The 11823-nt window shown below is 37.2% G+C and overlaps 1 protein-coding gene across 1 annotated transcript; it reads left to right on the top strand.

The window, feature by feature from the left end:
- The first annotated feature begins 3066 nt into the window (after positions 1-3066).
- MLANA (melan-A) lies at positions 3067-11537 on the top strand. The gene is made up of 5 exons (XM_009969028.2): positions 3067-3118; positions 3889-3987; positions 6589-6685; positions 8186-8287; positions 9250-11537. Exons 2-5 carry the CDS (start codon positions 3914-3916, stop codon positions 9316-9318), a joined length of 342 nt encoding a protein of 113 aa, XP_009967330.2. The 5' UTR covers positions 3067-3118; positions 3889-3913; the 3' UTR covers positions 9319-11537.
- The last annotated feature ends 286 nt before the right edge of the window (positions 11538-11823 follow it).

Here is an 11823-nt window from a genome sequence, read left to right on the forward strand (position 1 = left end):
CTCTGTCAGCTGGTGACTATGTATCTGTTTAATAGCACGGAAAAAGTAGCAGGTGTTTGCATTCATTCTGAAACTACTTTTACTTCAGCTGTAACAGCCAGTGTTCAAGTTTCACTGGACTATTACTGCAGGGATTACTTGTGTGATAAATAATAGAAGAATTTTGCTTTTGCTAAAAGTAATTAAACAATTACTTTTATTGAGTTAGGCTAAAGCGATTATTAGTACAACGATCCAAATTTTAAGAAAAGTAAAAGAATTTACTACTGGGAAAAGGGGGGGATTGATCTGAGGAAACACCAACCCAACAGCCCTCCCCTTTTCTTTGGGATGCTCACCAGATGGTCCATATCAAAGGGTGGTAACTCCTTTGCAATGGAATCAGAAAGAACGGGGTGGGCCATCTCTGGTATCCCTTGTCCTTGAGATAGGAGAGGAACTGAAACCACTGAGCCATAAAGACAAAGGAGCTGCAAATTGGCCCAGACTTGAAGGACAAGGTGTACCTGACTACAGGACTGAGTTTGCGCAGAAGTAAGGGTCAACGAGCGAACACAGTGAAGAAGACTACGAGCCTTCATTTGAAGACCCCTGCCCACGACCACCAGGGAGCACTGCGCAAGCGCGATGGGAGGCTGGAGCAAGGAGAAGAAAGAAGAAGATAAGATTCATTTCAAGGGAAATAAATTAATAAAAATCCTAGGATCTTGTCTTAGAAAGATGGAATCACACTGTAAACAGCATAAAAATAACTGCTGTTCTTTTTAAAAGATCAGGCTTGTTATTTTCAGTTACACTAGCGGCATTCATTTCATACCTATCATCAAGATACTTCAGAGCATCCTAGGCTTACCACAGGTTGTTGGCTATCACAAAAGGCCTGAGTTTCTCTGAGGTTTCTCCTAAGTAATCCTTCCACCCTCATCTCCTGAAATGTTATCTTTAAAAAGATAACGCCTATGGAATTCATATGTCAATTCCAGTGACTTTACGCTGATGGAGTTAGCAGCCTGATCTCAGAGAAGTAAGATTTTGTAAAGAAACTGAGATCAGAACCAGGACATGGTGTTTCACCTTCTCGTCTATTCAATTCCTCAATAGCAGCATTGTGCTTTTACATACCAGATGGCATCACAGATCTATAACAAAGTTGTGGTTTTTTCCCATTCCTTGCTATACTATTAATAAGAGATTCATTCAGAACACAAACTATTTGTTCAGTTGACATTTTGCCCTCCACACTGCTTGAGGCAAGGAAGGGGCAGAGACTGGTTTTGGTATCACATGGACTTTCTGTATGTCTCAGTTTTGATTCTGACAAAGACAATATCCTTCAGTTATCATCCTCTCCTAGAAGTGAAGTTTTCTTCAGGAAAATATATGATAATGAGCTCTATGACATTTTCAGAGTACTGTACGAGGGCTAGCATATTGCTTGGGAACTCAATAGACTGTGATGGTGTATGCTTACTGTTTGACACACATGGGTGTCTACAGAAATTTTCCCTCTTTTCCTTCCAGAAACTCTTGCACTTCGTTCACCTTTGAAACTCCCAGTGAGTTCATCTGCAGTAATGTAAGAGAAATACTGAACCAACTGGCCAAATGAGCAATCCTCACTGGTGTTCATTCTTCTTCCTCCCTTTATTTTTCCCTCCACAAAAATATGTGTTGTTTCAAACTTTAATGGGTATAGCAAAAACAATTAGATCCTCCTGGTGCTAATCACAGAATGACGGAGGTTGGATGGGTCCTCTGGAAGTTGTCTGGTCCAATGCCCTGGCTCCTTCAGGGCCACCTACAGCAGGTTGCCCGGGACTCTGTCCAGATGGCTTGTGACTCTTTCCAGGGTGGGAGACTCCACAGCCTTCTCTGAGAAACCTGTGCTAGGCCTCAGTCACTCTCATGGTAAAAAAGTGTTTCCTGATGTCCAGAGGGCACCTCCTGTGTTTCAGTCTGTGCCCATTGCCTCTGGCTCTGTCACTGGGTACCACCATGGAAAAATATCCAAAGATCAGATTTTTACCATAATTAGGCAAGATACACAAGCAGAAAAATGGTCTGGCTCTTCTTAGCTCTGTGTTAGCTAAGAATATTGATGTTAAGTCTTTTAATCAGATTTCCTAAGGAAACAGGTGTTGATCTCTCACACTACCTGTTCTTTCCTATTCACTTTTTAGTCCTTTCAATCATTTTCAATCACATTTAGATCCAGGATCACAGGTTCAAAGATAAACAAAAACTTCTAAGTTTTGAGTCCTTTTTTTTTTAAAAAAAAAAAAAAATCTAGACAGGATACAGAGGCTCAAATTAATGAATCACTGGGAAAAATGACAAGTGGAACATGGTTCTTCTAGCTTCATTTTTTTTTTTTTTTTTTTTTTTTTTTTGGCAGTAACTAGCACTGCTGGCCCATCACAGTATCCAGACCTCTGAATTAATCACAGACTGCCATTTCTTGCCTGGTGTTGTAAATGGAATTACTGCAGTGTGAGCACAGGCAATTCACACAAATCCATAGGAAACCAGGCTTCATTAGTTCTGCAGCCCATGAGACAGACTCTCTTTTTGTTGCAAAATTTGCTTACCAGTACAGAATTAAACTGTACTTGCCCCAAGACACTTCTATCATGGTATAACAGCATCCATCTGTGAGTTTTGTTCCAAATATACTAGTTTTGACAGTGTTACAATGATGCAAAAAGTGTGCATAAACAAAGCTATAGTTGAACACATGAGAAAACACCAGCCCTCTGTCACAAAATAATTGGCCCTAAATCAAAACTGAATTTAGAAGCAGTCCGCCCACTCTAGAAGGTTGTACCGATTAGACAGGTAAAATGGTGTTGAGCCACTTCTCAGATGGTATGTGATAAATGATGAAATAACAGATTTTTGAGCTCCTTACTAGGAGGGATGTAGACTGTAAGAAAAAAATGAAAAGTTGTCTCCTTGCCTCTTTCATGCTAATTAATGCATTCAGAAGCTGTACTGAAAGGAATTTAAACTCGTGATAGTCATAAGAGAACAGATCAAAGAAGAAAAAAACAGACCAAGTCAAGGAAAAGAAAGCTGTACGTGCCTTTCAGTTAACAGACAGAGTACAGGTCTGAAGGAGGTAAGATCTGTATTTTTTTATTCTACCCAAAATTTTCTTGGTTGCTTCAGAATTATGCTTCAGAAGAGGCTTGACTTATTCTAAGTGAACTCTGAAAATGTTTTGTTTCCTTGGCTAGAATTCTCTTCAGTAAAATCATTGGGATTTATACTTTGCCTGTGTAAGGTAGGTAGATTAGCTGGATACTATCAAGTAGGATCTGTTGTTGTGCTGTTTAAATGACAAAAACATGATTAGCTGTGGATTTCTTCTTGACTACATTTGACCAGCTAGCTTTTAAAATGTTCAGATTACTTTTAGATGGATAATTATTCCCTTAAAACCAGAAATTAAGATTATAATATAAATTCCCTTCACATTGAAGTATAGAATGTCAGAAGGCATAAAATAGAATAACCATCTGAAAATCAACAGAACTCTCACAGTTTACATTGATTGAAAACCTGGCCCTTGAATGTTTACAGAAAATAACAGAAATAAAGAAACAACTTCTGGTAAGGACAATATTAGTTTTTCTTCTTCTGAATGCTTTTTCTTGTCCAGATGAATTCCTTTTCTTTCTACATTCCTGAGAGATTTTACTTCAGGTATCTGCCATCACTTAGTACCTGAAGAGACCATGTCAAATTCTTCTCTCTTGCACTCAGGTGCAAACACCTTCATGTCAGCGGAGCTATTCATATGTAGACTATAGTTATAGAGTTTTGCCTTTAATTGGCACAGTTGCATATGTATATTCTATATATGCATATGCATATTCTATCCCATAGGTTTGAGCAGGACCAGGCTCACAAAATGCCCAGAAGAAACCACCATCCAGATGGCAACTTTTTCAGAGGGAAAGGACACAGCTATCTTGCAGCAGAAGAGTAAGCATAAACTAAACTCTGTGTTAGCCTGTAAGCTGGTGAAAAAAAATTACTTTGAAAGAAATATACAAACCAGTATCAGAAAAAGTCACTGTTGTATAGTGGTAGAGTGATAGAGTGCATTTTAGCTATCTTGTAGGTGTCTCTAATGTCTGTCATTGCAGAATCATAGAGCCTTCAATGGTTAAAAAATATAAAAAATGCAGAATTCAGGAATCTAGAGTTTGATTGTATGATCAGAAGTCTTTATAATAAAGTTGCCATGTTTATTGAGGCTTACTTATAATTTTATTTTGAGGCTGTTGCAAGGTGATCTTTACACTAAGTTTTATCTCCAGATCCACATACCTCTCTTCAGAGCCTCAGAGGGACACTATGTCATCCTAAATAATATAAGGGAAAACCCCACAGAAATGGTAGAATACCATCAAAAAGCAGATGGAGACATGAATGCCATAGAAATGTGACTCTCGGTAAATTGTTTCTGGGTGAGGCTCCACTTGAGAAGAACTAATTCAAGCTAATACTTTGTTAGTTTTGTCTTAAAATAAAATATGTTTGGTCTTGAATTACTAGAGACACCATTCCACTGGGGATGTGTTATTACTTTAGAGAAACACTTCCAATGCTCTTGGGATATCTGTATGTGGAATGTGCTTCTGGTACTGGTTTATTGGCCCCAAACTTAGTAACTTGTTCCACACACATGTGCATACTGTGAGATGTTTGTTTCTCCATGTTCAGAGAGAATAAACAAAGGAGAAGGATCTCTCATAGTCCTTCCAAATCAGTGCAGTTCTCCAAAAGAAAAAGCTGAATAGTCATGTCTCAGCACCTGAAACTAAGCATGCTCGCCTCTAACTGCTGTGGATTGCAGCGGCTGCACTTGTAACCAGTTTTCTAAATATGGGAGGGAAAAGTGACTCCCTCCTTCCAGTACCAGAAGGAGCATTCAAGATATAAGCACAGAGTCCTAATAGGACAGCTGCGACTTTAACTGGAATTGCAATAAATTGCATACGTACTTTTCCTACTACCCTCTGAATAGGTAGGGAAGGAGTTAGATGGCAAACACACAGTTAAAATCACCAACTCCAGAAATTACATGCATTCTGTGGGGGATACAGGCCTATTAATGGCTAAAACTACCGAGCACATGAAAAGCAGAAAGCAGTCTCAAAATGTAGAAAAGGCAGCAATTGCTTGGAGAATTAGTCTCTCCAAGTTTTATCTGTTCTGAGGGCAGTAACAAAACCAGAAGAGCCATCCCATAATTTTGAAGATCAGCTGCAACATGGCTGCACCAGGAAGTAAGTGAATGCTGCGAACGATATTCTTGGGTCATACAGATCTCCAGAGATCACAAAGTCTTGAATGGGCAGGAGCAACTTGCAAGATTCAGGTACATGTGGAAAACAAAATCCCTTTGGCTCCAAGGGGGTTCATGCTTCAAACAGCACACAGGCAGGTCAGACAAAAAGACAGCCTGTTCTGGCACATGAATCTGCATGCATCTTCGTCCAGGCTTTGTAGGTCACAAGGAAACACTCTTTTACAAGACTCTGAGCCAGTGAAAATGATAGCAAATAGATGTAAAAGGCTTCTGGTAAGTCACATACTTCACTCCTCAGTCCCAGTGGAAAAGCCTGGTGGTAATTACTGCAGGGCAACTGGATATAAGATATATATATAGGAAAAATGTTAGAATGGGTTTATCTTGACTCATGTGGTCAATTTTTTCCTGTCCTCTTTTCCCTTTAAGCATTTTAGAGACTCTTCTTTGCCTGTTCAGGAACAGAACAGGATAAAAAAATAAAAGGGGAGTGAATTCTGTATCTCTTGACAGGGAGGATATTAGCACAGGAGGAAGGGGTTTTGTGACCAGGAAAGTTGCAATTACTTTGTCAGCTTGCTTTCTGACAGTGGATCTGTGCTTCTTCTCCCAAGTCCCTGGTAAGCAATGGAAATGATGTTTTGCAGCAGAGTTTGCAAAGCCTGCATTCCCTAAAATGACCCAGTGACACCAATCCCATGCCTAGTACGTCATGGAACAGAAACTAAAGAAAAACAGAGTTCTTTCTGAATAATTTAAAGGTTCTTACTTGGGTTTTGAGGTTGTGTAGTGGTTCATATATCCCAAAATTCTTTCGGTCACCAGCAGTTGTTGCAATATAATGCAGTTAGGACACATTTCTCAATATTTGCTGCCTAAAGAAATTTAACAAATAAACATGAGCTGTGTCTCTGCAGGTGTGGCATTTAATTTATTTCACATTCTCTTACAATATCGCAATCCTGTTTGCTGGATTTACAGGCAGGAATTTTCTTAGAAGCAGTAGTCACTGGTAGATTATTATCTTCAAAGTAATCTATTCTTCGTTTTTAAAATGCTTAATAATTCGGCAGAGAATTTAGCTAGCTGATTAATCTACAGAGACTGGCTGAATTTATTGATACTTTATCTATTTTATGAAGTAAGTTCTGCTCCATGCTTTCCTCTGATATAAGGATACCGATACATATTGTTTCTCTAATCATTCTTGCTCCCAGAAGAATGCATCTAGTTCTGGTGTTAATTATTTTGTTTTGCTTTCGCAACAGAGCTCTGGGTATTGGACTCTTCATTTTGGTGCTGGCAATTTTACTTATCGTTGGCTGCTGGTATTACAAAAGACGTAGTGGCTATAAAAGTCTGCGGGTAAGCATGGAAGCTCACTTTCTAGCATGCTATTATTTTGACAACATATTATCATTATTTACATTACATTAATGTGGACCACATCAAATCTGTAATAGGACATCATTATCTCAGGCAATATATACACTGACATATACACAGGTAAAACCACACAATATGAAACACACCTTGCCCTGAAGAACTTGCAAGTCAGGTGAAGAGGCAAGAGGAAGCAGAAGCATAGGGAGATGAAGCCAGTTGCTCATCTTTGCACAACACATCAGTCGAAAAACTGATCTCTAGGAAGCATTGAATTTAATATTTACACAAAACCAAGGTATGTTATGTGTATTTTCATTTAAATAAAAATAACATATTCAGTACTCATAAGACTTACCCCTAAATACGGACAGATATGATTAGATCTAGGAAGCAGAGAAGAAAAAGAACTGTTACAAGTAACTGAGTAAATACTGTGTTCCTGTATGGGTGGTGGATGATTTATTTGTATAAAAGTTGACATGCAGTTTTAAGATTCACAGAAAAGCAGGGCAGGTTTGAGGTTTGCTTTCTACATGATGCTTCTAAAAAATTCTACTTTGTGTCTTCTTAAAAAATATATTAAAAATGTACAATTCTGGTAACATCTGCTGTTAGAAGTCTCAAAGCTTTGTCTTTGAAGTTCTGATCTCTCTCCTATGAAAGGGAGGCCACTTTTAACCCTTTAGAGTGACAATTTTATCTAATTATACGTTTTGCAATAAATACTTTTTAGTTATCCTAATATTTCAAAAAAGATGTGACCATTTCAAACAAAGAAACATGCCTCCATCTCAGCCAGCAAATCCATTTCCCTGCTGTTTTCAATAACTTTGTCCTGTTACCTTTCCAGTGATCTATCCAAAACATATATCACAATACATAAAATCTGAACTTTCATAGTGAAACACTGCAAAATGAAGGTTATACTCAAAAAAAATTTCAAAAAGCAAAGCACAATTCTTTCATGCCTGTTTTGTACATCATCGCAAAAAGCACAGTCCCTTTCTTAATTCTTTCTCATTGCAGATTGATGCTTTCTGGTTTTGAAAACCAAACTTTGTTAGATTTTTTGGCTAGGGGAGAACTGGTACAGAACATATACAAAAGAAATGGTGGAAAAGTGTAAAAAAAAAAAGTTGGAGATTAAAGAAAGAAAGGGGTGGGATAAGAAAGGAGGAGGCATTCGGGTTCGTGGAAAGGTGTCTGTTTCTGCAGCAGTCCTGGACCTAAAAAATGTGAACCTCATTTTTTCTGGCAATGTAATAGGCTAATACATGAGAGAGGGTATGTCTCAGCAGAGACGACAAGAAGTGATGGGTAGATTACCTCTCTTACTTGTTGGCTTTGTGTCTGGCCCTAATCCCAGATTCTAATGCATGATGTAAATGTGCTGTCAAATATTAAATAATGCATAATTTCCTCCAACTTCATACTCTTCTTCCTTTCAACTTCCTCATATTTCCTTATGATCTGTCACAGAACAAAAACTCTAGTGTGGGCACAATACGAACCATCGTAGGTGAGGGAACAACACTGGACTGCAAAATGGCTCTGCAGGAGTACAGAAACTTTAATTCTGTGGTAAGTTGCAACTCAAGGTTTTGTTTATTTACAACATAGTAAGACATCTTGAGAAAATCTTGGTAAACACCCATTTGTTGATGATTTCTTCCTTGGGATGTGCTCTCTAGATTGGGTGTTATTATTAACCACATTAACTACATTAACTTAAAAAGTAGTATTTTACACAATTTTTACTATGAAAAGGGTTTTTAAGATCTACTCTTAAGAATTCTTTTTAAAAATTCCCTTCTTTTACCTACCTTTATTCTTTAATTGTATGATCATCATGCAATCTATTGGAGTGATGTAACACTTGAATGCTGAAATATACTGAATAAACAAACATCTCCCTAATAGATGTTCCACCATTCTGACAGACAACAAGTGGACTGTGTCTGGTATACTATACCCTGACAAAGATTGTCAGGGAACATTATAAAACTTCAAGGTGTTACCTAATCCAATCATTATGGAAAGATGAACATTCAAACCTATACTTTAAAAAAAGTTAAAATAACTTGCTTGATAAATATATATGTTGTTATGTGTGTGCTTAAATACTTTTAGAATAGGGAGAAGAATAATTTACAAATAATTTTAAATAACATGCCCAAATTGTTAACATTGAAAATAAGACAACGTACCTGTATCAAGACTCCTAAAGAAAAATTTCAATACTAGTCTGAATCCTCAATATATAAAAAAAATTTCCTTCTTTAAAAAATTCCTGTACTTATAACACTGAAAATTCTCTCTTTGGATGAATTATACAAACAAAATTGATTTAATCTGATGCAAAACCAAAAAGCATATTAGCAAAAACTAACCTTAAAAGATAAAGACATAAAGAACGAGCTTATTTATTTTAAGCTGTAGTACCATACCTGATATGAAGGTAAATAGCTTGCTTCATCTTTAATATCATTTTCTTGTACCTCAAATGTTTTTTCAACTTTTCATACCCATTTTCTTTACCATAGGTACCTGATGCTCCACCAGCTTATGACAAAATTGCTGCAGATCAGTCACCACCACCTTATTCACCATAACACAAAATCTTCAACTCTGAACATACCGATTCAATTTCTTCATGCTCCCTCTTCATTTCCTGTACGTGCTTAGCTTTCTTAAAGCTAAAATCATTTAAAAAATTTACATGCTTTCATTAGCAGTTGCTGCAAAATATTCCTGCTCAGTTTACAGAACTAGTTCTTGAAATGCCTCAGTAAATCTGAAAGTGCTTTTGTTTTAACTTTTTAATTTCCTGTGGTCAGATTAATACACTATATTCAAGTTTGGGCATCTTGCATCCTTCATAGTTCTACCAAGAGTAAGTACACACCATTGGGTATCAACTAGAGTAGAAAGCATTCGCACCTTTGTTTTATTCTTACCCCTTTACTCTGTCTTTCTTTTAAAAAGACATAAAGAAACTATTCCTTAGAATTTAATGTGCCAGAATCTGTCATAAAATGGACAAAACCATTTGACTACATGTGTTATTACAAAGACTAACCTTCCCATTACCAGCAGTTCTACAATTAACCTGCAAAAAATGACTATGTTTTACAGCAGGCTTTTACCTCACATCACTTGTTTATGTACCTGTAATGAAATAATTCCTCAGAAACACACAATACATGCAACGTAGGCATTTCTGATTAGAGTCCATATTATTTCCTACCGGTCAATGGGTATAATAATGATCACCTTCCTTCTGGCAATCTTGTGATAAAGCAAAAGAGTTTGGTAGAGATAAAGCTTTATGTGTCATCAGTTACTAACATGATGAAACAATATGAGAAAATTGTGTGAAGTCCGTGTTCCTTGAAGAATACAGAAGACAGAAAACTCCAGGATGTTAATTTATCTATGTTGCCAAGACACTAGCAGTAATAGAAAACAAAGAATTGTGGTACACATTAGGCTACATACATTTTGGCAGTTATTGTTTACTTAGCTTTTTTTGTTTATTGTTTACTTGCCAGATACCTAAGATTATATGCAGATCAACAATTTATACACAAAGCCTGACATCTCACAGCAGGAGACAGTTAAAGCTCTACAACATTCGTTAAAATGAAAAGTATTTACAGAAGAAAAGTATTTTCATAAACCAATTATTAACTACTATTAGTATAGAATCCAGTTCTTCACCACTAAATATGCAAACACACACAACTTAAACCAAAAAAACACTTTAAATACAAGGTAGATTTAATTGCCTAATATAAACTCCATATACGGTGATAAATAATAAGACACAGATTTTTAGAAATGTTTCTTTTGTAATAAAAATGTGTATATAGATAAGTAAAATTACATACTTCTTGGAAGGTAACAAATATCAGTATTTGCTGTGAATGGTTATATTCAATGTATCTGGTTTTATAAGTTTACTTGATACATAAATTTAGTTGATATTTGTATTTAGAAATGTAGAGAGGTCCTTCAGCCTAAAAAGTGGTCTTACATGTGTCATGTCCAATATACACCTTTAAGGAAAAAATTCTGTGGACTTGTTTATTGACAGGAAGATGATGACACAGGAAAATAGACAAAATGCCGTCAGTTTATAGCTAGTAAGTGGCTGAGATGTAGAACATGATGGCTGACTAATTTTTTTTGCAGAACTGGTAAGCTAAAGCTTGAGGCTAATGATCTTTAACAACTCTGTACTCTGCAACACTCTTCCCTGGGGCAACATCCTTTCAAAAGACTCTGTGGTGCTGCAGTTGAATGGAACTGACATACACATTCATGGCTGAGAAAAAAAGTAATTTCTATAAAGGTTAATTACTGTAATTCAGTAGCTCACGAGGAAGTTACACTGGCTAAGTAGAAACATTATTTTAATTTCAGAACTACATAAGACAGCATTGCTGGAACTGCTCAGCAGTCAAATCTGGAACTATTGAACTTTGACACTAATTTATAGATATTTAAAGGATAGATAAACCCTCTTGGAAACCTTAGTTTTCAGAAAGTCCTCCCATTTTTCCTCCCTGTGAAAGCAATATTCTTTACAGACACAGTTAGACAATGGTCTCAGATTTTAATTAGTGCATGAAAATACAAGCAAGAAATAGAGGTTTGCAGAGTACTATGTTACATAGGTGGAAGCTAAATCAGTCATGCTAAATACTCTCAAAATTCCATTTTTAAAATCTGGCTCTATGCCCAATGAGGGTATGCTGGAGAGGCTGGCTGCTGGTTGTCTTGGTTTGGGCTGAAATAGAGCTAATACTCCTTTTCAGGGACTAGATGAGTGCTGTATTTTGGATTTAGCTTTGGGTTTGGTATGAGAAGAATGCTGATAGCACACTGGTGTTTTCAGCTGCTACCGAGACTTCAAGGACTCTCCGAGTCCCCATGTCCTGCCCGTGCGCAAGGGCACAGGGAGCAGGGAGGGAGCACAGCCACAGCACCAGACCCAAACTGGCCAGTGAAATATTCCATATCATGGAACGTCATGCTCACTGTATAGAGGAGGGGTGGTCGGGAAGGGGCGCTCTCTCTCTCTCTCTCTCTCTCGCTTCCGGGATTGCGATTGC

This window comes from Tyto alba, unplaced genomic scaffold (assembly GCF_018691265.1).
Source record: "Tyto alba isolate M040663 unplaced genomic scaffold, T.alba_DEE_v4.0 Super-Scaffold_42, whole genome shotgun sequence".
Classification (NCBI taxonomy): Eukaryota; Metazoa; Chordata; class Aves; order Strigiformes; family Tytonidae; genus Tyto; species Tyto alba.

Coding starts and splice junctions, on each gene's coding strand:
- MLANA (XM_009969028.2), top strand. CDS start 3,914: ATGCCCAGAAGAAACCACCATCCAGATGGCAACTTTTTCAGAGGGAAA. Junction 3,988..6,588: donor AGCTATCTTGCAGCAGAAGA/GTAAGCATAAAC, acceptor CTTTCGCAACAG/AGCTCTGGGTATTGGACTCT. Junction 6,686..8,185: donor GTGGCTATAAAAGTCTGCGG/GTAAGCATGGAA, acceptor GATCTGTCACAG/AACAAAAACTCTAGTGTGGG.